This window comes from Canis aureus, chromosome 8 (assembly GCF_053574225.1).
Source record: "Canis aureus isolate CA01 chromosome 8, VMU_Caureus_v.1.0, whole genome shotgun sequence".
NCBI lineage: Eukaryota > Metazoa > Chordata > Mammalia > Carnivora > Canidae > Canis > Canis aureus.
The window spans coordinates 60,027,333-60,054,067 of NC_135618.1; the positions used below are offsets into that span (position 1 = coordinate 60,027,333).

The 26,735-nt window shown below is 49.9% G+C and overlaps 2 protein-coding genes and 1 pseudogene across 2 annotated transcripts; 1 reads left to right on the plus strand and 2 right to left on the minus strand.

The window, feature by feature from the left end:
• Window positions 1-1,428: 1,428 nt before the first annotated feature.
• On the minus strand, window positions 1,429-16,642 carry QPRT (quinolinate phosphoribosyltransferase). Its single transcript, XM_077907293.1, has 4 exons — window positions 16,455-16,642; window positions 2,732-3,267; window positions 1,919-2,050; window positions 1,429-1,845 (listed from the first exon to the last, which is right to left on the minus strand). The coding sequence occupies exons 1-4, from the start codon at window positions 16,465-16,467 to the stop codon at window positions 1,627-1,629; spliced, it is 900 nt and encodes a 299-aa protein (XP_077763419.1). The 5' UTR covers window positions 16,468-16,642; the 3' UTR covers window positions 1,429-1,626.
• LOC144318147 (small ribosomal subunit protein eS27-like pseudogene) lies at window positions 13,610-13,831 on the plus strand (annotated as a pseudogene).
• Window positions 16,643-21,509: 4,867 nt separating the features above from the next.
• Window positions 21,510-25,491, minus strand: SPN (sialophorin). The gene is made up of 2 exons (XM_077907292.1): window positions 25,424-25,491; window positions 21,510-25,034 (listed from the first exon to the last, which is right to left on the minus strand). Exon 2 carries the CDS (start codon window positions 25,013-25,015, stop codon window positions 23,444-23,446), a length of 1,572 nt encoding a protein of 523 aa, XP_077763418.1. The 5' UTR covers window positions 25,016-25,034; window positions 25,424-25,491; the 3' UTR covers window positions 21,510-23,443.
• Window positions 25,492-26,735: the final 1,244 nt, after the last annotated feature.

The following is a 26,735-nucleotide window of genomic DNA, read 5'->3' on the forward strand; positions in this document are numbered from 1 at the left end:
TGTGGATGAACTGTTTTCCTCTTCCTCTGGCAAAGGGCAGAGAAGACAGTGGGTTTCTCTCCCAACTGACGATAGCGCAATGGAACCAAGACATAAAGGGACTTCAAGCACCAAATGGAGATGCATAGTGGAGTCGGCTGGGGACCCCAGAAGTGAATGGTCAGGTTCTCGCTTCCTCCAAAGAGGTGGTAACAGTAGCCAGAGGTGAGAGGCAAAATGCTTAATAATCAGTACAATATGGGCACCAACCAAGTAGAATGTTCCAGCTGAATGCCAGCCCAGTGGCAGGCTCCCAGCTCAGCGAGGAGCCTGCTTCTCCCTCTCCCCATGTCCCTCCTCTGCTCGTGCTCTCTTTTAAAGACTTTATTTTTTTTTTTAATTATTTTATTTTATTTTATTTTATTTATTTATGATAGGTACACAGTGAGAGAGAGAGAGAGGCAGAGACATAGGCAGAGGGAGAAGCAGGCTCCATGCACCGGGAACCCAACGTGGGATTCGATCCCGGGTCTCCAGGATCGCGCCCTGGGCCAAAGGCAGGCGCTAAACCGCTGCGCTACCCAGGGATCCCCTATTTATTTATTTATTTATTTATTTATTTATTTATTTATTTAAGAGAGCATGGGTGGGTGGAGAAGCAGAGGGAGACAGAGAAGCAGACTTCACACTGAGTAGAGAGCCTGATGGGAGGCTCCATCCCAGGACTCTGGGATCATGACCCTAGCCAATGGCAGATGCTTAACCAACTGAGCTACCCAGGTGCACCCCACAATTTCTTTCTGGCATCTGTTTAAAGAGCTCTCTTGGACTTATTTCAACATAGATTGTTATCATGTTTTTTTTTTTTTTTTTTTTTTTTTATGACAGTCACAGAGGGAGAGAGAGAGAGGCAGAGACACAGGCAGAGGGAGAAGCAGGCTCCATGCACCGGGAGCCTGACGTGGGATTCGATCCCGGGTCTCCAGGATCGCGCCCTGGGCCAAAGGCAGGCGCCAAACCGCTGCGCCACCCAGGGATCCCTCATGTTTTTTTTTTTTTTAAAGACTGTATTTATTTATTCATAGACAGAGAGAGAGGCAGAGTCACAGGCAGAGGGAGAAGCAGGCATCATACAGAGAGCCTGACGTGGGACTCGATCCAGGGCCTCCAGGATCACGCCCTGGGCTGCAGGCGGTGCTAAACCGCTGTGCCACCGGGGCTGCCCTGTTATCATGTTTTATCTGTAAGCTGCAACATAGGCCATGATGGCTATGTGATGGCCAATGCCTGGCTGACAGTGACCACTAGACCCCATTGGTGAAAGACACATTTTGACTTCAGAGAAGGTGGTGTGTGAAAACAAGTGCATCTTAGAATCAGTGAGCTATGGTTAATTTCTAAGAGTCACTGAGCCTTCATGATGTGTTAATGGTCACCCAAAGACATCTGTAAGGTTGCTCATTTATTAGACCCATTGTACAGATGAACAGAGGTGAAGTCAGCCCCTCCAACTCACATAAGCAGTAGATGGCAGAGCCAGACTGCAGCCCAGGCCAGTGCCGGGAGAGTCGTGTACTATACTTAGGGGCAACCTTGAGGGTCCCAAGAAACCATGCTATCCCACTGGTGGCTGCATCCTCTTTGCCTTTAGGACCTGTGGGCATTGTACATGGGCGTGGCCCCTTCAGGAAACAGCTTGAGAGAGAAGTCAAGGGCCGGGGCAGCCTGGGTCAGCATCCCTAGAGAGAGGACGTCGATGTGGGGCCCACAGAACTGGGGGAGGTTGGCCAGCGTGATGCCTCCGCTGGCCTCCACGCCCACACCGGGGAACTGGGCCTTCAGCGCAGCAGCCGTGGGGTGCAGCTCCTGTGGGACATAAGCCAAGGGGAGGTGAGAGTCCCTGACTCAGCCCCTTCCCCGGAAGCAGGCCCCGCCTCACCTCAGGCCTGAAGTTGTCCAGCAGGACGAGGTCCGCTCCGGCCTTGGCGGCCTCCACAGCCTCCTGCAGACTGCTGCACTCCACCTCCACCTTCAGGGTGAAGTCAGCCACCTGCTGGGCCGCCTGCACTGCCTGGAGGGCAGGCCCAGAAGGTGAGTGAGGACAGTGGCACCTGACATGGGGGCCTGGCCCCAGAAAGGCCCCAGGTGGATAATGAGCTTGGGGTTAATGAAAAGGTCAGGCCACGGGATGGTTTCCCTCACATTAGGTGAAACCACATGAAATTACCCCTTCTGTGGATCCAAAAAAATGGCCAAATATCAGCCATATTTGGCACCAGGATGGGAGTCCAATTTGACTCAAGAACAGTAAAACTGGAAAGCACCTCTTTCTGCCCACGGGTCCTGTCCCCCTGCTATAATACAAACATCTTCTTGTACCAGAAAAAAAAAAAAAAAAAAAAAACTGGAAGGGATCTTTAAGAACATTTTCAAATAGGAAACTGGTCCAGGAAGCTCGAGCAACTTGCTCAAGGTCACAGAGCCACCATCACCAGGTTCCCAGCAGCTCAACCACCCTTTGCTTTTGAACATCACAGCAAGTCCCAGGGCCCTGCTGGAGAAGTCTGCCACCAGCCCATCTGACCTGAGGGCGCGAATGCCCAAGGGGGTGGGAGTGGGGGTCCAGCACCCCAGACTCCCCAGCCATCACTGTTCACCCTGGCGTGGTTGGGGGGGCGGTCGCTGGTAGGGGGGGGGGCTGCGGCTGGGAGCGCAGCAGGGCCGGCGCAGGGCCCAGCGGGACGCACCTCACCTTCTCCACACCTCCGGCGGCCAGGACGTGGTTGTCCTTCACCATCACTAGCCCTCCCAGGTCATAGCGGTGGGCGGCGGCCCCGCCCACCAGGAGCCCGAACTTCTCCACCAGCCGGAAGCCGGGCGTGGTCTTCCTGGTGCCAGCCACGTGCCCGGTCCAGCCGGTCCCCTTGGCGGCTTCGACGGCGGCGGCGGCGGCGCTGGCCACCCCACTGCAGCGGGCCAGCGTGTTCAGGGCCACCCTCTCGCCCAGCAGCAGGCAGTGCGCGGGGCCCCGGACCTCGGCCACCTTGGCCACCGGCACCAGCTTGGAGCCTTCAGGGAGGAACCAGGACACCTGGCAGTTGACTCGGGCAAAGATGGCATCGAAGAAAGGCCTCCCGGCCAGTACCCCGGGGGACTTGGCCCACAGCACCGCCTGCGACGGGGCTGCCCCCGAAACCAAGGCTGCGTGGTTAAGGCCTGGGCAGTCCTCGCGGAGCCAGCTGTCCGCCAGGGCGGCCAGAGTGGTGGGGGGCAGCAGCAGCTCCAGGCCTGGGAGGGAAAGACAGAGAACAGGGTTACACTGAGGACCCTCCCTGCAGTCCGGGGTGGTTGTCAAAACATCTAATGACCAGCTAAATTGGGGGCTAGCCAGTCAGGGCAAAGATCTGGGGTTCCCCTCAGACGGGCTTGTGGGTTGGACAAGGGTGTCAGATTAGGCAAGTAAGAACACAGGACACCTAGTTAAATTTATTTATTTATTTTTAAAAGATTTTATTTATTTATTCATGAGAGACACAGAGACAGAGAGAAAGAGGCAGAGACACAGGCAGAGGAAGAAGCAGGCTCCATGAAGGGACCCCAACGTGGGACTCGATCCCGGGTCTCCAGGATCAGGCCTGGGGCTGAAGGCAGGCGCTAAACCGCTGAGCCACCCCAGGATCCCCACCTGGTTAAATTTAAATTTCTGCCAAACACCAAAGTTTTCTTGGTATAAATATATCCTAGGTGATATTTAGAACAGACTTACACTTAAAAATCATCTGTTGATTATCTGAAATTCAGATTGAACCCAGTAGCCTGTATTAAGTGGCAAACCTAGTGCTGCATCAACAGCTATTTACCAACCAGAAGAGAAGGCACCTGAGAGTCACCTGCAGCCTTTCCAGTCTCCCTGGCATCTGGCACAGAAGGATTAGTTATGAGTGGAGGCCCCCAGCAGAATAAGTGTATGTCTGCTCCGTAGCATCAAGTATTTTATAGCTGGAAAGTCCGGTTTTTACAGATGTGGAGACTGAGGAAAGGCAAGTGCGCTGAGGTCACACAGCAAACTGGAGGCCGACCAGACCTTGGGGTCCCTTCCCCTTCCCCCTCTTGCTTGGAGCACACACACACTCCTATGCCTGATATCTTAAAGAACTGTCCTCTCTCTAGAGATAGGGGCTGTACAAGGAGGAAGGTGTAAGTGGAAATTGGGCTTGAGCCCTTGCTCTGTGAGGCACAGCGTCAGCGGTGTGGACGAGTCTTTTCTCAGAAAGTTGTGGACCGAGTGGTCCTTCCCGCCCACGTTACCCGCGTTTAGCCGCTAACCCGCTCCTAAGGTCTGTGGAGTGAATGGGTGAGCTCGGGCGCGGTGCAACATCGCCATCTGTCGGCCAGGAGAAGACCTGCAGCCTCCTGGGCGCGAGCCCTGAATGGACGGCGCTTCCCGTCGTCGTGGCAGGGGGAGACCATTGGATAGCATGTTAGGGTTTTTTTTTTTTTTGTCTTTGTTTTTGTTTAGATTTTATTTATTTATTCATGAGAAACACACAGAAAGAGAGGCAGAGACACAGGCAGAGGGAGAAGCAGGCTCCATGCAAGGAGCCCGATGCGGGACTCGATGCGGGTCTCCAGGATCACACCCTGAGCTGAAGGCAGATGCTCAACTCCTGAACCACCCAGGCGTCCCTGTTAGGGGGTTTTGATTGGATAGTATGTTGGGTTTTGTTTTGCTTCCTCACTTTTGCTCCACATTGAAGTTAAAACAGGCATTCTGGCTTGCTCTACCCTCAAAATAAGGCTTTCTTCCCCAAAGTCAAGCACCCAATCTTCACCCCTTCCCCACCCTCAGTAATTTTACCTGGCCCTCCTTGCTCATATTCTGCCCCAAATGGCTTCCATTCCTCACTCAGAGCCAGTTGTGCCCTGGCTGGGTACTGAGAGCAAAGTGACTGTGACAGCAAAGTAAATATGACAAAGACATAGTTGTCATCTCCACTGTTCCACCAGCCAGCCAGGCAAAAGGCTGTTGGACATACAACAGAGATATAGAAGCTCCAGCTCCATCCACACCAGGTGTAGTGATGTTTGCTTTTTAAAGTGAATGTGAATCCTTCAACTGGTGAATATATGATATACAAACTGTGAGGCACCTCTGGGGTGTAATTCTACTTGGCAACATAGAAAGGAACCAACTACTGACACACACAATAGGGGACTCATTTCAAATGCATTATTCTAAGTAAAGAAGCCGGATTCTAAAGGCTATGTGCTATTTGAGTTCATCCATATGACATTCTGGAAAAAACAAAACCACAGCAAAAGAACAGACTGGTGGTTTCCTGAGGGGGGGGGGCGGCTGGCCACAAAGGAGCAGCACCAGGGAGTTTTGGGGATGGGACTGAATGAGTCTATATTTTCTCTGATGGTGGCTACAGCACTGATGCATTTGTCAAGACTCACAGAACTGTATACAGAAAAGGGTGAATTTTACTCTCTGTAATTATGCCTCATTAAATCTGACTTTAAAATAAGACAATAAAAAAGTAAATCACCTTCCTGCTTCAAACCCCACTTTCATTGTATCAGCTCCAGCTGATACTTCTCTCCCTTTTTCATTTATTTTTTTGACAAATCCTTCTTTTTTTTAAAGATCTTATTTATCTATTCGAGAGAGAGAGACAGGCAGAGGGAGAAGCAGGCTCCATGCAGGGAGCCTGACATAGGACAGGACTTGATCCCGGTTCTCCAGGATCAGGCCCTGGGCTGAAGGGAGCGCTAAACCGCTGAGCCACACGGGCTGCCCTGACAAATCCTTCTTGAACGTCCGCTCTGTGCCAGGTACTAATTGCTGGGTAACAGAGTTGGCAGCCCTCCTTCTTAGCTTTCAGGCCTTAGCCTATGCTGTTCCAAGGCTGTGCCTTTGCCTGGAAGTCCCTTCCCTCCCCCTTCCCCCAAACTCCCCCTTTCCTTCCACTCCTCTCTCAGGTCTTCTCTTAGTTAGCACTTCCTTGGCAGGGGGCTCTGCAGACACCCTATCGGGTCACATGTACACTCTGCTCCTAGATCTTCACCCATGCTCTAATGTCATCACCCAGAGTTTTCTGCTCCATCCCAAGTGCCTAACACATGGAACCATACAAATGTGCTATTTTTATGGGTCAAAGATGGCCAAATATTGGCAATTTCTTTTTTTTTTAATTTTTATTTATTTATGATAGTCACAGAGAGAGAGAGAGAGAGAGAGAGAGAGGCAGAGACACAGGCAGAGGGAGAAGCAGGCTCCATGCACCGGGAGCCCGATGTGGGATTCGATCCCGGGTCTCCAGGATCGCGCCCTGGGCCAAAGGCAGGCGCCAAACCGCTGCGCCACCCAGGGATCCCCAATATTGGCAATTTCATACTGATTTGCTTAATACTAGGTGTTCAGTGATACTCATCCTAGCATAGAGGCTGCATGGTAGATGAATGAGAACCCAGACTCTGGGGCCAGATGGCCTGGGTTCCAGTACTGCCTCGGCCATCTTCAGCTAAGTGATCTTGGGCAAGTGACAGAGCATCTCCAGGACCTCAAAGGTGCCTCCTTTGTCATAGGGATAACAAAAATAAGCACCTCATAGGGCTGTATGAAAATTAAGTACTTTAATATTTGCAAAGCTCTCGGGAACACTGTCTGGCACACAGTAGATGTGTCTGCTAAAGGATAACTGAGCATCTACCGAGGGTTGTGGGAGCACAGAGGAAGAAATGACTAAGTGTCTGTGAGGAAGGAGGGAGGAAGGTTCTGTGGCCTTGAAGGATGAGTAATGTTTGCCAGGCAGAGCTATGAGGTGGTGGTGGGGGAGACACATTTCATGCTGAAGATGCTGGTGCTCAAGTCTCAAAAGCAAGAAAATAGAGAAAGGCTGTAAGGGGAGAAATGGGATGGCCAGAGTGAAAAAGGACTAAAATATTTAGCTGTGTAGTTTGGACAGATCCTAGGGGCCATCACAGAATTTTAAGCACAAGGTTTTTTTGTTTTTTGTTTTTAAGATTTTATTTTATTTTATTTTATTTATTTTTTAAAATATTTTTTATTTATTTATTCATGAGAGACACAGAGAGAGAGGCAGAGACATAGGCAGAGGGAGAAGCAGGCTCCCCATGGGAAGCCCGATGTGGGATTCCATCCTGGGACCCCAGAATCACAACCTGAGCCAAGGCAGATGCTCAACCACTGATCCACCTAGATTTTATTTATAACTAATCTTGACAACCAGCATGGGGCTTGAACTTACAACCCCGAGATCAAGAATCACACGCTCTACTGACTGACCAACTGAGCCAGCCAGGTACCCCAAGCAAGGGAATTATGGAATTATGATTTTGTTTCAGGAGGGTCAATTCAGACACTGACTGGAGATAGGTTGGGAGGCAAAAGGAGGCTGAGGCAGTTAGCCAGACAGGAAGAGATGTAGCCCTGAGCTTGGGCAGAACCGTAGGAAGAGCAAGCAGGGGCAAATGTGCGAGTTGTTTCTAAGGTAGGATCTGCCCGAATTAGCAGCTCATGAGATGTAGAAGCCTTGGGTTTCTGCCATAGGTAGCTGCAAACTGCCACAAGGAACTATTCAGGGTGGAGGATGGTGACAACAGAAGGCAGCAACCTGCATGCCTGCAGTGTGCCAGCCGTGGGCACCACGCTTCTCTTGGGCTCTCTCGTCTGAAACTCACCACAGGGGATTATTCCCATTTTACAAGCACAGAAGCTGAATGTCAAGGAGGTTCGTGCAGCTGGTGATGCAGCTGAGAAGCAGCAGAGCTGGGGGGAACGACTGACTTTGGCTTTGCAGATGTTAAGGTCGAGATGCCAGCAGGAAGGATGTGCCTGGCCACACCATGATGGTGGGTCCTGGTGAGACACTGGGTGAGGAATGGAGATTTGGGGGCCACCAGCAGAAATGAGTGATGACTAAGCATAGCAGTGGGTGAGATCACCAGGTCAGGAAGAAGAGGAGGCCTCTGGGAAGTACCAGTATTTAAAAAGAGAAGCAGCACCAGGAGGGAGTGGGTGTCTGGAGCTGAGGGTTTCAAGAAGTAGGATGTGAGCAGAAGCAAGTAGAAGGCAGGCTGCAAATGGGCATAAGACTTAGCAGCGGGGGGATCCCTGGGTGGCACAGCGGTTTGGCGCCTGCCTTTGGCCCAGGGCGCGATCCTGGAGACCCGGGATCGAGTCCCACGTCGGGCTCCCGGTGCATGGAGCCTGCTTCTCCCTCTGCCTCTCTCTCTCTCTCTCTCTGTGTGACTATTATAAATAAATAAATAAATAAAAATATTTAAAAAAAAGACTTAGCAGCGGGGATGCCATTGCCAGAGCACTCGGAGTGCTGTGCAGTGGGGGCAGAAGCCATATCATCACGGTCAAGTAGTGCATGGGAGGTGAGGAAGTGGAGGTGGGGTGTGAGACCACTCTTCTCTGCAGAACTGAGAAAGCAAGAACCCACCTGAGGAGCTCTTCAGACTCTGCTGCTCAGCCCCAGCCCAGACCAACCAAATTAGAATCTTTTATGGGTGGTTCCCAGGCATCCAAGTTTGGAAGAGCTCTTCCTGTGTTTCAGATGCACATGAGGGTTAAGAACCAATGCTCCCAGGGATCCCTGGGTGGCTCAGCAGTTTAGCGCCTGCCTTCGGCCCAGGAAGTGACCCTGGCTGGAGTCCTGGGATCGGGTCCCACAACAGGTTCCCTGGAACCTGTTCTCCCTCTGCCTGTGTATCTGCCTTTCTGTGTGTGTGTGTGTGTGTGTGTCTCGTGAATAAATAAATAAAATCTAAAAAAAAAAAAAAAAGAATGAATGCTCCCGGAGCACCAGGCTGGCTCACTCCATAGAGCATGCAACTCAATCTTGGAGTCGTGAATTCGAGCCCCACATGGGGTGTAAATATTATTTAAAAATAAACTCTTTAAAAAATTAAGAGAAAGATGCTTGGGTGGCTCAGACAGTTAAGCGTCTGAGTTCCTTTCTCAGGTCATGATCTCAGAGTCCGGGAATAGAGCCCTGAATCAAGCTCCCTGCTCAGCAGGGAGTCTGCTTGTCCCTCCCCCTCTCCCCCTACTCGTGCTTTCTCTCTATCTTTCTCTCTCAAATAAATAAAATCTTTTTAAAAAATAAATAAAAGGGGCACTTGGGTTGCTCAGTTGGTTAAGAGTATGTCTTCGGCTCAGGTCTTGATCTCAGGTCAGATCCTGGGATAGAGACCTGTGTTGGGCTCCCTGCTTGCCAGGGAACCTCCTCCCTCTCCCTCTGCTCCTTCCATGTCTGGTTCTCTCTCTCTCTCTCTCTCTCTCTCTCTCTTTCTCTTCCAAATAAAGAAATTACAATCTGTAAAAATAAATAAGCAATAAATAATAAAAAGAATCTTTTTTTAAAAAAGATTCATTCATTTATGAGAGAGCAAGAGCACACTGGAGAGTATGGGGGCATGGGCAGAGGGAGAGGGAGAGTCTCAAGCAGACTGTGTTGAGCATGCAGTCCTAAACAGGGCTCTATCTCACAACCCTAAGATCATGACCTAAGCCAAAACCAAGAGTCAGACACTTAACCTACTGTACCACCCAGGCACCCACACACACAAAGAATCTTTTTTTTTTTTAAGATTTTATTTATTTATTCATGATAGACATAGAGAGAGAGGGGGGGGGGGAGAGACTCAGGCAGAGGGAGAAGCAGGATCCATGCACTGGAAGCCCGACGTGGGACTCAATCCCGGGTCTCCAGGATCGCGCCCTGGGCCAAAGGCCGGCGCCAAACCGCTTGAGTCACCCAGGGATCCCACACACAAAGAATCTTAACACACATACTAACCAATCACAACATGGATCTTATTTCGATCCTAATTCAAACAACTGAAACCAAATTAAAGCATTTATGAGACAACTGGAAATCTGGACACTGGATGTTTAATAACATTAAGGAAATTTTTAAATAATTCAGATGTAAAAAAAATTAGTTGTGATCATTGTATTGTGGTTGTAACAAAAAGAAAAGTCCTCATCTTTTTTAGAAAATACACGCCAAGATGTTCATGTATGAAAAGACTTACGAGGGATCCCTGGGTGGCCCAGCGGTTTGGCGCCTGCCTTTGGCCCAGGGCACGATCCTGGAGACCTGGGATCGAATCCCACGTCGGGCTCCCGGTGCATGGAGCCTGCTTCTCCCTCTGCCTATGTCTCTGCCCCCCCCCCCCGTGTGACTATCATAAATAAATAAAAATTAAAAAATAAAAATTAAAAAATATCATAAATAAATTTAAAAAAGAAAAAGAGGGATCCCTGGGTGGCGCAGCGGTTTGGCGCCTGCCTTTGGCCCAGGGCGCGATCCTGGAGACCCGGGATCGAATCCCACATCGGGCTCCCAGTGCATGGAGCCTGCTTCTCCCTCTGCCTGTGTCTCTGCCTCTCTCTCTCTCTCTCTGTGACTATCATAAATAAATAAAAAATTTAAAAAAATATATTAAAAAAAATAATAAAAAAATAAAAAGAAAAAAGAAAAAGAAAAGACTTACTAGCCCATTTTGCTTTAAGGTGTTCCTGAAAGGTAGAAAGTAGAAGATGTGTGGATGGAGCCCAGCTGGCCAAAAGTTGGTGGCTGTTGAGGCTGGGTGATAGGTACATGAGGGTCCATCCTTACTTTTCTGCTTACTTTTGTGTACATTTGAAATTCTCTATAATAAAGAAAAAGAAGAAAGAGAGAACGGAAGGAAAGAAGGAAGGAAGGGACGGAGGAAAGGACAGCAAGAAATCTTGTTTGACAGGGTCAAGGAAAGGTTTCCTTAGGGTGGGTAAGACAGTGGTTCTCAACCTTGGCTGCACAATGGAATTATTTGCGGAGCTCAGCAAAATGCTGATGCGTGGGCCCCACCCCCCAGAGATTCTAACATAATGGGTCTACAATGTGGTGACCTAATTCTAATTCATAGCAGAGCTGAGAGCTTCAGAACTGCAGGAAGGGAATCATGGCTACCATCCACTGGTGCCTGCCATACGCCAGGCACTTGCCACATTGCCACAGGCCTGGCACTTTGTCACAAATCTTACCCCTAGTTCCTCAAGCTAGAGCTCATTCATATTTACAGATGGAGACCTGAGGCTCAGAAATGTAAAGGAAACTCCTTACAGAGCAGAGTAGGAAATGACCCGTGTGGATTCAGGTTGTGCCTCCTACGCTGCCTCCACCAGCAAGGGTTGCTCTCTTGGAGGCTTCGAGATCCTTTGTTCTGGGCTTGTCTACCATTCGGTCAGAATATTATCTGCTCCGTGTTCCATTTGTGAAACATAAGCAAGTACATCTGGTTTGTTTCAGGCCCCCACTCTCTCATGTGTTTCCAACAAAAGGGATTCCTGGGGGAAGCTTTGAAAATGCGGCTCTTCTATTTAGCAGCTGTTACTGAAAGGAACTTCAGAGAAGGGAGCGCTGTTTTTGCAGGTGCCTGAGGAGACCTTGCCCAGAAACTGCCACCCAGGGGGGACAGCTATAACACCCTGTCCCACCTTCTACCCTTCCAGTTGTTATATGTAAAAGTTCTCTCAAGATGCCTAGACTTAAAAAAAAAAAAAAAAAAAAGATGCCTAGACTTCACAGATTATATATAGTTTTACCCTGTGAGATGTAACCCTGATCTCTTCATTAGTTGACTAAAGTTTTATTAAAATTAGCATCTCTGGGGGAACCTTCTTACACTGCTGGGAGGGAATGCAAACTGGTGCAGCCACTATGAAAAACAGTATGGAGGTTCCTCAAAAGTTAAAAATAGAGCTACCCTACCACTCAGTAATTGCACTCCTGGGGATTTATCCAAGGCATACAAACCTAGTGATTCAATGGGGCACATGCTCCCCAATATTCACAGCAGCAATGTCCACAATAGCCAAACTATGAAGAGAGCCCAGATGTCCATCGACAGATGGATGGATAAAGAAGATGTGGTACATATATACAATGGAATATTACTCAGCCACAAAAAGAATGAATGCAGTCCTAAACAGGGCTCTAAACAGTCCTAAACAGTTGCATCATTTGCAACGATGTGGATGAAACTAAAGAGTGTTATGCTAAGTGAAATAAGTCAATCAGAGAAAGACAATTATATGATCTCACTCATATGTGGAATTTAAGAAACAAAACAGATAAACATAGGGGAAGGGAAGGAAAAATAAAATAAGATAAAAACAGAGAGGGAAGCAAACCATAAGAGATTCTTAATTCCAGGAAACAAACAGAGTTGCTGGAGGGGAGGTAGACAGGGAGATGGGGTAACTGGGTGATGGGCATGAAGAAGCGCACGTGATGGAATGAGCACTGGGTATGATATATGCAACTGGTGAATCGCTAAATTCTACTCCTGAGGCTAATAATGTGATGCATGTTAACTAACTTGGATTTAAATAAAGTTTTGAAAATGGGCATCTTTGTTTCTGAGGGGATGCATCTTGGGCTATTTCTTGCACTAGATCAGAATCAGAACGCCCATACCTTCATCTTTACATCAGTCACTTAACTGTTTCTTGTCTGGGATGGATGGGTCACAAAGGGAGACTCTATGAATGCACCTAAGATGAGTATAACAAGTGTTTGTTTTCAGTTTTGTGTGTAATGACATGGCCTGTGCCTGCAGCTACAGCTCTGGTATGTGTTCAACTAAAAGCAAGTCAGGAAGGAGCCGCCCAGCTAGCTCAGTCAGTGAAGCGTGCAGCTCTTGATTTTGGGGTCATGAGTTGGAGCCCCATGTTGAGGGTAGAGATGACATAAATAGATAGATAGATATATGGATAGATAGATAGATAGATAGCAGCTGGCACTTTCTAAAGCGCTGTGCCAAGCATTTTATATATACCAACACATTCGATCCTCACAACAACCTTATGAGATAGGTCCCATTATTCTCCCCATTTTACAGATAAGGAAGCTGAGGCACTGAGAGACCACAAACCACATCCAGATTTCACAAAGTTCACACAGCTGGGAAGTGGGGAGTTAGAGTCATTAACTCAGGCAGAGTGGCTCCCGAGTCCCCTCACTTACCCCACCCCACCGCCATAATCTAGCACTGAGTGATATTTTTAAATTGTGATGTGCTTATCATGTCAACATTCACAGAGTTCTGCAAACCACACCCATGGTTCCAGGGCTCTGTCCATGCAGTAGTAAGAACACCCGGCTCAGGAGTCAGAAACACCTGGGCTGGAACTGGACTCCACCACCTACACACTGAGTGACCTCAGGCGGTTTGCTAACCTCTCTGAGAGTCGGTTTCATGCAGGAATCACAGGGCTTTTCTTTTCTTTCTTTTTTTTTTTTTTTAAGATTTTATTTATTTATTCATGAGAAACACACAGAGAGAGAGGCAGAGACATAGGCAGAGGGAGAAGCAGGCTCCACGCAGGGAGCCCCATGTGAGACTCGATACCGGGTCTCCAGGATCACGTTCTGGGTCGAAGGCTGGCGCTAAACCGCTGAGCCACCCAGGGATCCTCACAGGGCTTTTCTGCAGTGACAACCTCCCCACGGGAACATGTCCCTGATGAAGGACCTCCTGCCTGCATCCTAGTCCCCAGGAAGAGGAGAAGAAGCGCCTGGCGTAGAGCCCCAACTCTTACTTCATGTATGCCAAGTGCTCGGGATGCTACAAAATCACCACCGTCTTTAGCCATGCACACACCATGGTTTTGTGTGCTGCCTGTTCCACTGTCCTTTGCCAGCCTGCAGGAGGAAAAGCAAGCCTTCTGGAAGGATGTGCCTTCATACAGAGGCAGCACTGAAAGCGCCCTGAATCAAGATGAGTGGGACACTATCCCAATAAACAGATTTTGGATAAAAAGAAAGGAAAGGAAAGGAAAAATCACAGGGCCACAATGAGGAGGGCAAGAAGTGGTCGACAAGTGCTGAGCCAATGCCTGACAGATGTCTCTGAACCCCTTTGGGTGTGACCGTGGCAGCCCTGTTCATTCGGCTTTAAAAAAAAAAATTTTATTTATTCATGAGAGACACAGAGACACAGGCAGAGGGAGAAGCAGGCTCCTGCAAGGAGCCCGATGTGGGACTCATCTGGAACTCTGGGATCAGGCCCTGAGCCAAAGGCGGACGCCCAGCTGCTGACCCACTCAGCCATCCCTCAGCTCTTTATTTGTTGATCCATTTGGCTAACACCAGATGGAGACAGAGGCTGACGAGCACAGCAACTCCCAGCTAAAGTTCTTGTTCTCATCCCCTTCTCTCTCTAAAGAAGAGAAATGAGCCCTCCAAGGGCTCAAAGGGACTGCCTATCATGCAAGTGGTAAAATGCTCTACAGAATTTCAGATCGGGGGACACCTGGGTGGCTCAGCATTTGAGTGTCTGCCTCCGGCTCAGGGCGTGATCCCGGGATCCGGGATCCGGTCCCACATCGGGCTTCTTGCATGGAGCCTTCTTCTCCCTCTGCCTGTGTCTCTGTCTCTCTCATTGTCTCTCATGAATAAATAAATAAAATCTTAAAAAAAAAAAAAAAAAAAGAATTTCAGATCAGTTTGAGTAGCAAGAGGGGGCTGAACGGCAGGACCGGGCCAGACTGAGCAGGCCTTGAATGATAGGAACGAGTCAGGGTCTTGTTCAACAGGCAAAAAGAAAAATCACTGATACATTCCATCTGAAATCACTTGGAAGTTTAAATATTTAAACTGCGCCTGGTGTCCTTGAAAGATACAAGATGGGAGGCTGCAGCAACAGCCCGGGCAAGGAACAGGGGGCCAGGGGAAGGGTAGTGAGGACGTTTTTTGCTCCCAAGGCTGTAAGGGAACACAGCACCTGCACCCTGCACCCTGCTCCCACCCTGCCCTGCTCATGCTTGGGCCAGGCCTGACCTCTCCATCTTTGCCCACCAGCCTGCCATCTACATCTGCCCCAACTCTGTCCTCACCCCTCCTTGCTGCCACATCCCCAGCTTTTGCTTCACCCCTTAGACTTTTCCCTTAGACCCTCCCTGCTTTATTCCCATGAGGCACTGATCAATGCCAGTCCAGAGTTATGGACACACATCACCAGAAAGAAGGCAGCAAAGCAAAGGAAGCCTCCACCAGGCTGCTCCCCAGAAGGAGGTGGGAACAGAAAACGAAGAGGTTAGAGGTTTAGGTGACGCTCAGGAGAAGGGGAGTCCATAGGACGTGGCAACTGTCTGGATGTTGGGGTGCAAGGGGGGATGAACAGTCACAGATGACCCTGAGTTTCCAGTCCAAGTAGGAGGATGGTGAAGTAGGGATAGACATGGAGAGGATATGAGGGGACGTCTCTGAGTCTGACATGCCAGTGAGTTGTCAGGTGGAGATGGACATGCAAGGCTTCCAAGTGTGGGACTGGGACCCAGGGAGGGCTCAGGGCTGCAGAGACACACCTGGGGAGTCAGCACCACCACCAGCATGACTACACCGAGGGATTCCTATGTAGTAGGCACTGGAAGTGTATTATCTCATCAAGCCCTCCCCACAACCCAAGGGAAGACAACATTTTCACTTCATCAGTAAGGAAACTGAGGCACAGTGAGGAGAGGCATTTTGTCTGAGGTCACACAGCTAGCGGGTGGCAGGGATGGGGCTGAATCCAGGCTCTGACTCTGAGGCCATTTCTAAACCGAAAGTTTGTTTGGATCCCCAAGAGCTGGTTCCGCAGCCTAGCCAGAGGTGCCAGGTGTGTGTGGGGGGCGCACCAGAAGCCCCAAAGCAGGGGAGGCAGATGAGAGCCAAGGAAGAAGCAGCCCAGAAAGGGGGAAGGGCAAATGCAGACAGCTCTAGAAGGAGCCCGACTTCTGTCCTGCAGGCACTGGCCAATAGCTTCTGTGAATCTGACATTCGTCCTCCCTACAGCCTCATGAGCTGGGAACTAGTATTGTCATTTTGCAGATGCAAGAAGATGAGGCTCTGAGAAGTCAAGTGACTTGCCGGAGGTCACACAGCCTGCTCCAGGTGGAGCCCAGATTCAAGTAGGAGCCTTTGATTCCAGAGCCTGGCCCCAATCAAGGACCACTCGCCCTCCTTCTCCTCTGCGACATCACCCCCACCCCAGGCAGAGTCACGGGGCTCAAGTCCCCTCCCCCACCGGCTACATAAGGGACAGGACTTTGCCTCCCCTCCTCCCTGCTGGCTAGCATGGGGCAAAGTCCAGAGCTGCTCCCCAGACAGGGCCTCCTCCAGACCCCTCTGGACCTTTCCTTTCCTGGGGCTCAAGCCCCTTTCTCCCCAGAACTCGCTGGGGACTATAGAAAGAGAAAGAAGAGGCTCTCAGGAGACAGAAGAATTGCTTGGGATTCAGAGAGGTCAGAGGGCATGAGGAGGGCAAAGCAGGGGGGGCAGGGAATGGATCTTCTTTGGTGGGGGAGAGGGGCTAAGGGACTGAGATTAGTTGGGATGAGGAGGGAGTCAGGAGAGGGGAGATGGTGAAGCAGGGACAGAGAGGAGAGGCCTGGGGGTTTCCTTTACCTTTAGGGTCCATGATGGCTGGAGGCGCAGGGCTGGCGTGTCCACTCTCAGTCCACGACCCAGAGGCCCAGAGTGGGGGTGGGGCTGCCAGAGGAAGGAGGAAGGGGCCGGTCTAGCCAGGTCTAGCCAGCCCTTCTCCAGTTCTCTGGAGCTCTCTCCTGCCCTCTCCCAGGACCCCTGGCGCTGGACACACCTTCTCCTTCTGCTCTCTACGTGGGACAGGAGGAGCTCTCATTTGTGTAGCTCAGAAGTGTGTAACTCAGAAGTCTTCTCCCTGAGCCAGAAGCCCAGGACCCTCCACACACTCAGCCCTCCCCAGGCTTCACATGAGCAGGCTGGAAAACTTCTCTGATGGGCGCCCTGGGAAAATCATCAGCCTCGGTCCTGGGTTCAGATCCTAATTCCATCCTTTTTCATCTTGAATACCTTCTTGGCCTTTTCTGTGCCTCATTTTCCTTAGCTGTAAGATGTGATAATTCCTCCCTTGTGGGTTCAACTGATAATCAAGTGAGAAAACTCTATGAGTAAGAGTAGAAAGTCAACCCTTCCCTCCCTTTAACTCCTTTTCCCAGGGTCCATCTTGCACCTAGGACCTTGCTTGTCTCACTCTAGTCCAGGCTTCCAAACTATTTTATCCTCGATGCCATGTTTATCCGGGTTTCTCTCTTGAAGGCTCTTTGCTGGCTCTTGCAAGTCCTTCTTCCTATAGTCGACATTTTGGTGTTCCCTCGGTGTGGTGGGACAGTTTCTCTTCTCCCCCTCGGGACACAGCTAAACTACATTTCCAGGCTCTTTTGCACTGAGGCTGCCACGTGACTGGATTCTGTCCAGTGGAATGTGAGGGAAGGTGATACCGTCACTTCCAGACCTGGCCCTTGAAAACCTTCCCATCATGCTGCCCTCTCTCTATCCTCCCTATCTGGTGAATGGCAGAGCCGCAAAATAGAAGGAGCCTGGGTCCTGGCATGACTTTATGGAAGCCCACTTTCCAGTGGCAGCAAGGAAGAAACTTCTCCTGAGTTATACCCCTGACATTTGGGGGTTGTTTGTTACAGCGGCTAGCCTGTCCTGACTAAATCCTGAGCCTCTCTCCATGGCTCCCTTCTCATGCTGCACGGTGAATGGCACAGTTTATGCATTTATCCATCAGTGTCATTATTTATTTATTTATTTATTTATTTATTTATTTATTTATTTTTAGTGTCATTATTTAAATTACTATCTACAATCAAATGATTCTCAAATCTGTAGCTCTGACTTCCCTCCTAAATTCTAAAAATTAACTTATGTTCTCCCCCAAAACTGCTCATCCCTTTGCATTTCTACATAATCCGATCTGCATCTCCTCCACCTCCCAGGATAGAAATCTCAAAGCCTAACTTCTTTTTTTTTTTTAAGATTTTATTTATTTATTCATGAGAGACACAGAGAGAGAGAGGCAGACACAGGCAGAGGGAGAAGCAGGCTCCATGCAAGGAGCCCAATGTGGGACTGGATCCTGGATCTCCAGGATCACACCCCAGACTGCAGGCGGCGCTAAACCGCTGCACCACCGGGGCTGCCCTCAAAGCCTAACTTCATTCTTCCCTCTATCACCCAGCAGCCAATTAGGTCTAAAATTTGATTTTCTGAATAAATGCATTTCAAATTTCACCTTCTTTTTGCCCTTAGGCCAGACCCCCACTATATCCAAATTGTACTAGAATAATGCTCTCACCTTGGGCTGTACTACCTCAGGCCATCCTCCTAGATGCCAGTTTCACTCAAAAGACAGATCCCAGGGGCACCTGGTGGCTAAGTCAGTTGAGTGTCAGACTCTTGATTTCAGCTTGGGTCATGGGATCCGGCCCCACATCAGGCTCCACGCTGGGTATGGAGCTTGCTTGGGATTCTCTCCCTTCTCCCTCTCCCCACACTCCCACCTCTGTTTGTGTGTGCTTGCATTCACCCCTCCCCAAGTAATTGAATAAAATCTTTTAAAAAAGACACATTCAAACTTGCTACAAGTTTACTTAAAATCATCATTTGTTCATTCATTAATTCCTTTATCCCTCCATTCAGTAAACACATTAGGTGGCTACCATGTGCCAGGCCCTGGACTCTGAAACCACAAAGATGAGCTGTGGATTTGGAGGGGCTCTAATGAGTGAGGGATACCTCCACATAACGACAGTCCAGTTGTTGTGCTGTTGCATGAGGCCCTGAGGAAGAAATGCTGTTTCTGTTAGGGTGGAAGCAGCAAGGTCAGCTTCACAAAGGCAGCGACATTTGAGCTGAATCTTGACAGTTGAGGAGCTTGGCAAGAAGTCAAAATGTGTGTGTCTAGGACAAGATGGGGGTGGGCTGGTTTCAGGCAGAGTGCATACAAATGCAAGAGAGGGTATGTGGCTCTCTTCATGACCAACCTCCTGGGATGGATCTGGCCCACAGTCCAGCTGGGCTGTCTGGATACCACAAGCTCAGCAGGCAGGTACCCAAGGAAACTGAGGCACACAGGTGCCTACTTGCAGCTCATTGTCTGGAGCAAATAGATTGTCTTCAAAGTACTCTGGGTTTCCTTTGTCTAATGGCTCTAACCTGAACTCCCCCAGAACAGACAGCCACCCACCATGTAGGATCCTCAACCAATACCCTCTTAGAGTTTCAAAGTTTTCTCTCCACTTTTGTCTGGGGTCTGCTCTTGCTATTACTTTGGGAATCTTAGAAACTTCTGATTATACTCCTCTCTTGTCTTGTTAACAGTCTCAGCTTAACCCACCTCCTGGCATGTTTGCTGAGCTTTGGGTTCAGAGGCGGAGTCTGTTTCCCATTCCCTCAGCCCAAGGACTTGGAGGACTTGGAACTAGCAGGCATCCCCTCTGCCTACAACCCACCCTTCATGGACTCTGCCTGCCAAACTCATCAGGGTCCAGAGTCAGAAATAGGGATGTAAGGGACATTTAGGTGTAAGTATCCATTTTCAGAAATAGATATGTCCTTAGAATCATGCATGGAGGCCCTTTCCCTGTGTGTAAAAATGAATTGTATTTTGAGATTTAAGATTTTCTCTATCTAAATTCTTTTACCATCTGGAATTTTCATTTTGTATGACAAAGCTTTCTTTGTAGCCACTATTTTATTTTATTTTATTTTATTTTATTTTTTTATTTTTAAAGATTTATTTATTTATTTATTTATTTATTTATTTATTTATGATAGACAGAGAGAGAGAGAGAGAGAGAGAGAGAGAGAGGCAGAGACACAGGAGGAGGGAGAAGCAGGCTCCATGCCGGGAGCCCAATGTGGGACTCGATCCTGGGACTCCAGGATCACGTCCTGGGCCAAAGGCAGGATCTAAACCGCTGAGCCACCCAGGGATCCCCATGTAGCCACAATTTTAATGTGCACTTTTTACTGTCTGGACAAAATAAATACCTTTAACATCTTATTTTTTATTTTTTAAAATTATTTTATTTATTTATTTTTTATTGGAGTTCAATTTGCCAACATATAGCATCAAGTGCCCCCCTCAGTGCCCATCACCCAGTCACCCCATCCGCCCGCCCACCTCCCTTACTTTTAACATTTTAAACTATACCCCCCCTTCCCCCACACACACACCAAGAAAATCACATGGCATATTCAGGGAGCTACAAGGAACTTTTTTTTTTTTTTTAGATTTTATTTATTTATTCATGAAAGACACAGAGAGAGAGAGAGAGAGGCAGAGACACAGCAAAGGGAGAAGCAGGCTCCATGCAGGGAGCCTGACGTGGGACTTAATCCCTGGTCTCCAGGATCACGCCCTGGGCTGAAGGCAGGTGCTAAACCACTGAGCCACCTGGGTTGCCCTACTACAAGGAATTTGATGAGGCTAGAGTGCAGTGTTTGCACCAAGGACTGGCCAGGCAGACCGAGATCTTAAAGGGGTCTTATCCTGCATGCTAAGGCTCTATCTTGAGTGCCATAAGAGGTTCAGGGATAACCTGGACAGAGTGGTCTTTTAGAAGGGTCAGTGGGACCATTGTGGGCAGAGGGTGGAAGTTATTTGGGTCAAGAAACCCAAAGAGAAGACTGGGCAGGACTCAGGCAAGATGTGTTAGGGTCTGGGAGAAGGAACAGCTCCAAGGGATTGTGGAAGAAGGGTCAGGGGAACTTGGCACCCAAGAACCAAGGGCAGGAAGGAGTGTGGTTTCGTGAGGCCCTGGAAGAGTCTAGAACATACTTAGGTTTGGTGACCTCCCCATTGCTTTCAGAACTGAATTCAAATTCCCTTGCCCTTCACAGAGGACCTCCAACCTGCCCTTCCAGCCTTCTCTCCTTGAACCAGACATCTCATCCTCTCAGCAGACACTCTCTTGTTGATGTGTTTTCTAATTTTAAGAGTGATAGGCTTTTATTATTTAAAACTTGGAAAACACAGAAAATATAAACAAAACAAAAATCATTCATAAGCTTATTACTGACAGATAACTACAGTAAACATTGGGGATATACCCTTCAAATATTTTTCTTTTTAAAAAAAATATTTATTTATTTATTTATGAAAGAGTATGTACACGAGCAGGGATGGGGGTGCTCAGGGAGGGGCAGAGAGAGAGGGAAAGAGAATCTCAAGTAGACTTCTTGCTAACTATGGAGCCTGACTCGGGGCGTGATCTCACGACCCTGAGATCACAACCTGAGCTGAAATCAAAGTTCGGCCTAATAGACTGAGCCACCTGGGTGCCCCTATGTTTTTGCATTTTCATTGCAAAAATAAATTTGTAAGTATTTACAGATTAGTAACCAGTTTTCCTTCCCAGGTAACATTATATTGTAGACATTTTTCAAAGTCATTGCATAGTTTTTGAAAACATGATATTTAGCATGCATGCTTTCATTCAGATGACTATTTTCTGAGGACCCCTCACTTGCTGGCATAGTAGCCACCTGGAGCATAGCAGTGAATCAGACAAAGTCCCTGAACAGGATCCAGAGCTAAGTCAGGTCTGCAGTGGAGCCTCCTACCCTTCCCCCAGGAACAGTGTGTACACATGTAAAATTTTGTCTGTGCCTCTATTTGAACACTTTTCACATTCTGTGTTATTTTCCAGGCTGCAAGAGCCCTATTGGGTGCCTTACCTATCCACCCTATTTCCTTCAGGATCCACCCATGACCCAGACACCAGGAGTAGTTCAGAAAAGGAATCACACATGTCCACAGAGAGGGACAGAGCTGATGGCCTCTGAGTTCGAGACAATATTCTTCTAAACCTGAAATTGGGGTGCTCGGTTGGGCAAACCTGTGACAACAGTTACAGTGTGTCTGAGGGACTTTGGGGACACAATCTGGCTGCTCCAGCTAAGAGCAAGGGAGTTTGAATTCAGTTCTGAATTGTCTAAACGGCGCCCTGTGAGAAGTGGGAAAAGACACCCAGGGACAGCTGTGGTGGTACCCGGCTTGGCTGCTGAGGGCTGTATTTCTGTCCAGCTCAGCCTGCCCCCAGACCAAGCACAGGCGGCACAAACTGTGGTGGCTGCATGGCTGCATGGCTGCGTGGATCCATGGCCACTTTCTGTCCCTTCTCTGTCTCTCTCTCTCTCTGTGTCTCTGTCTCTGTCTCTCTCTCTCTCCCCTCCCTTCCCCCGAGGGCAAGAACAGATGCCGCACCTGCTTCCAGATCCCTTCCCTCCCTTTTGGGCCATGGGGCAGTCATGCTCCCACCCTTCCAAGGACCTCTTCTGTGTAGGTCAACCTGTCTCCTCAAAGCTGCTGTGCCTTATGACTCAACAACTTCCTCTTTGCAAATTTCCTCTTTGTCCTGGGGAAGTACCTAGCGCCTCTGGCCTTGGCATGGCTTATGTGGCCCCTGGGCTCTGGCCTGGGGTGGGGTCCTGTCCCCACCCCTCCCCAGCCCCCACTCCCTTCCTCTCCTGGAGCCACAGGGGAAGCTCCCAGTTCTGGGGGCCTGCCTGTCTCACTGATTCTCCTTGGAGGAGGGAAGGAGCCCCATGGGAGACGAAATGCAAACATATTACACAGGTAACAGCCAGTTCCCCCGCTCTCTGGGCTTCCTCTCCCCATTCCTGGAGCGTGATCGGGCTGGAGCCGGGGAGGCTGAGAGCAGGACAGACAGAGGCCTGAGCTGAAGAACTACACTCAGGTCACACCAGAAGTCTTTCCATCAAGCCCGGCATTCTTCACTGGGCCGCAGACAGGGGCAAATCCACTACCCCCACCCCACCTGAGCCAAGACAAGGGCCCATGGGATGTCAGCTGGGTGGCAGCTCTGCAGCCTCTCCTGCCCTGGCCTCACTGCCACACTTCACTACTCACCGCCACCACTTCACACGCAGAGCCACAGAGCCGAGCCTGTGCGTCTTGCACGCAAACTGCACCCGTGGCCAGGCCCACGTTGGCGCTGGGGCTTCTGAGAGTTACACCTGCCCGGAAACGCTTCTCACCCCTACCTTGGGGAGGAGGAACTGCTGCCTCTGGCAGCCTCAGTCCACAGGCTTGAGGAGGGGAGCGTGGCAGCGTGAGCCAGGGGCCAGCCAAGAGTCCATGTGCTGTCACCAGGCACAGTTAGGTGATGTTGCCTGGCACAGAGTTAGAGGAGGTTTGTGGGCTGACTGTCCAAGAAGACTGTCCCAGTCTATGGACCAAAAGTAGTTTCCAGAATGATCCTAGGTGGGATCACTCTGGGTTATGACTCCTAGACTCTGCGGTCCCCAGGGGATGGGGGGGTCCTCTAAGAAATTACAGGTCAAGAAGCTCGACATTATGGAGACTGAGCAGCAGCGGGGAGAAGTCAGAATGGAGGAGGAAGGGTTATTGGTTCAGTTTGAAAGCGCCTCCGTGGGTGTAGGCCCTCCAGGCACCGGGTGTGGGCGCTAGCTGGGAGACCCTGGGTTGAGAAGCTGCGTGGGGTTCAGGACAAACATGCTGGGTGACAAGGAGCCTTCAAGTGATGATGGGACAGCAGGTGATAGAAGCTGGGAATGATTCTGACCTTGGCTCTCTTTCTTCAGAAGCACTGAGGGGCCTCCACCTCCCCGGCTTCTGGTCCCTCTGAAGCGGGGACCTCGGCAGCCTCCTCCTTGTTGTCCATCAGTGGCTCCTCCTCCCCCTTTGGGACCGGGGCTGACCTGGCTTCCAGCTCCACCAGCTCCACTGAGTCCCGGTGTGACTTGCGTTTTTCAAAGAATGTGGTGAGCATGGGCTGCTGGCCAGACCCGTCCACCTCAGACACCCCGGGGCCCCTCTCACCCCCAGGCCCTCCTGCTGCTGCCGTCAGGGCCTCCTCATCACACACCCGGGCTGGCCCAGCCCAGGCATCTACAACCCCGTTGTGCTTTCCACCCCTGCCTAGTGTCAGGGCCCCCGTCCGCCTCTTCTGCCGTTGGCACCACAGCAGGAGTAGGCCCAAGAGGACAATGACCACCAGCACAGCCACCAGCACAGCCACCAGCTGGGTGCGATTTAACTCCTGACCTAGAGGTTGGGAATCCCCACTGGTTCTATTGGTGAATATTTTTACCGTGGAGATGGGGAAGCCACTGGCCCCCTTGGGGGTCTCCAGAGAGTTAGTCACCATGATGGTGGAGGGTCCATTGGCTACAGTGGAGGTCTCCAGAGAGTCAGCCGCCATTATGGTGGGAGGCCCATTGGCTATAGCAGAGGTCTCCAGAGAGCCAGTTGCCATGGTGGTGAGAGGTCCACTGGCTACAGCAGAGGTCTCCAGAGAGCCAGTTGCCACGGTGGTGAGAGGTCCACTGGCTACAGCAGAGGTCTCCAGAGAGCCAGTTGCCACGGTGGTGAGAGGTCCACTGGCTACAGCAGAGGTCTCCAGAGAGCCAGTTGCCACGGTGGTGAGAGGTCCACTGGCTACAGCAGAGGTCTCCAGAGAGCCAGTTGCCACGGTGGTGAGAGGTCCACTGGCTACAGCAGAGGTCTCCAGAGAGTCAGCTGCCATGGTGGTAAGAGGCCCACTGGCTATAGTGGAGGTCTCCAGAGAGTCAGCTGCCATGATGGTGAGAGGCCCACTGGCTACAGTAGTGGTCTCCAGAGAGCCGGTTGCCATGGTGGTGAGAGGTCCACTGGCTACAGTAGAGGTCTCCAGAGTGTCAGTTGCCATGATTCGATCAGCCGTAACATGTAATGCTAGAGAGTGTCTTAGTGGTTCAGCAGAGTTCCTGTTTGCACTAATTTCCAGGTTTGATGACTCCTTGCTGGAAACTTCCCAGGAGGCCATTGACTCAGATTCATGGAGGTCACTGCTGGCAGCAGTGGGAGTCCCAGAAAAGGACACTTCAGTGGCTGTATAAAGATCTGAGGAAGGTGGGGAGATCTGGTGCCTAGTGCTGTTGACCTCTTCAGGGACTCCTGTTATTGCAGGGTAGGGGGTAACTGAGTTGAGGTTTGGGGCCTCAGAGAAAGTTGAGACCCAAGAAGCAGAGGTCTCTCCAGGTACAGACGTCACAACTTCTTTGGAGATCTTCAAAGTGGTTGTGGTGTCTAGAAACTCTGTGCTCACTTTGTGAGTCCAGATGACCCCAAAGAGGAGGAAAAACAGGGCCACTTTCATGGCAGCAGCCATGAGCAGGAGTGAAGAAGACCTGAGGGTGGAAAAGTTGGAGAAATATGAATACATGAAGAGTTAAGGGAGAACCTGGCTAGACCCTCCCTTTCTGCCCACTTCCCTGCTAACTGCCAGGCCTAACTTGTGGTTTAACGGCTTTTTCCACCCTTGCTTCTACTATTATCGGAAAGAACAAGGGAATGGATGCTGGCTGCTCTGCCATCAACTTGGACCCACTTGGGCCCCCTCAAGCCTCAGCGGCTTGCACTCCAGCAATGGCCATTCCTCTTGGTTTTCCCTGACCCTATTCAGCCCTGATGGCTCCTGACCCTTTTTTCCCCATCATCTACCAGGGTCTGTTCAGCCCATTCCCAAGTCCACAAAGGCTCCTGCCCTCCCAGGTCACATCCCTTACCAGTAGCTCACTTGATGAGGACACAAGGTTGGGGCCAGGCTGCTCCAACTCCTCCTGAAGCTGGAGAGGACTGGGCAGATGGGCCCCAGGGGGAAAGGAAGTAACCCTGGCTCCACCCACCCCACCCCAGCATCCTGCCCCACCCGCACTGCTCCCACAGCTGTTGTTTGATGACAGCTCCATCACTTGCTCTTTCTAGGGTCTGAGATGGTGCCAGGGGCTCTGGGGTCTCAGCTGAGGCACATGGGGTTGTGGAGGGGGAGGGGTTTAGAATGGGGACTTAGCTGGGAATCCAGATGGCATGAAGCTGGGGTAGGGATACGGGTCAGAGCAGGGGTGATGCAGTGGAGTGCCTAAGAACAAGGGGGTGCAGAGGAGAATATGGGAGGCAAGAGTGGTTTTCTTTGCATTTGTGGTTCCCAAGCTGTTAGGCCCAAACCCAGGGCACCATTTCCTGCCTGAGAGTTCCCAGGAAGTACAATGCCCTGACTCTGGCTGGGGGCACCAAAGGCTTTTGCAGGTTGTTTGCAATTTCTAGTGGGCTCTTGGTAACTTCTCAAGAAGCTGGGGGAGAGGGTCACTACAATGGCCTCTAGCTGTGGGAGCTTAATTAGACCAAGGTGGTTTCTAAGGATTCATGGGTTACGATTTTACTTTTGTGGAAGATTGATAAAGATATAGGATTCTGTATGAAAAACAGTCTGTACACGTATCTATTTGAGGCATTAGTCAGGTTTCTTTGGACAGGTGTCAGTAGGTTTCTTTATTTTTTTCTTTAGATGGTTACTTTTTGTTTTTATGAGTTTTTTATTTATTTGAGAGAAAGAGAGAGACAGAGATTGCGAGAGAGATAACAAGAGAGAGCATGAGTGGGGAGAGGCAGAAACCCTACGCAAGGCTCCATCCCAGGACCCTGAGATCATGACCTGAGCCAAAGGCAGATGCTCAAACGACTGAGCCACCCAGGTGCCCCTGGAAGGTTGCTGTTTTCTGAATTTCCTCTATTTTTTTTTCTCCTCCTCCTTTTTGTGTGTGTGTGTGTGTGTGTGTGTGTGCCTATATATTTTTTCATTTCTTTTCTTTTTTCTTTTTTAAAAGATTTTACTTATTTATGTAAGAGAGAGTGAGCACACAGGGGAGAGGCAGAGGGCAAGGGAGACAGTCCCAAATGGGCTCCACACACGAGGCTCCATCCCATGACCCTGGGATCATGACCTTAGCCAAAATCAAGAGTCAGACACTCAACTGACTGAGCCACCTGGGCACCCCTCTTTTTATTTCATTTATTTTTTTTAATTTTTATTTATTTATGATAGTCACAGA

Excerpts from the sequence above, each read along its gene's own strand:
- QPRT (XM_077907293.1), bottom strand. Across the intron at positions 2,051-2,731 it reads CCGCCGGAGGTGTGGAGAAG|GCAGTGCAGGCGGCCCAGCA; the intron begins GTGAGGTGCGTC and ends CCTGCCCTCCAG. Across the intron at positions 1,846-1,918 it reads TGGACAACTTCAGGCCTGAG|GAGCTGCACCCCACGGCTGC; the intron begins GTGAGGCGGGGC and ends TATGTCCCACAG.
- SPN (XM_077907292.1), bottom strand. The coding sequence starts at position 25,015 with ATGGCTGCTGCCATGAAAGTGGCCCTGTTTTTCCTCCTCTTTGGGGTC.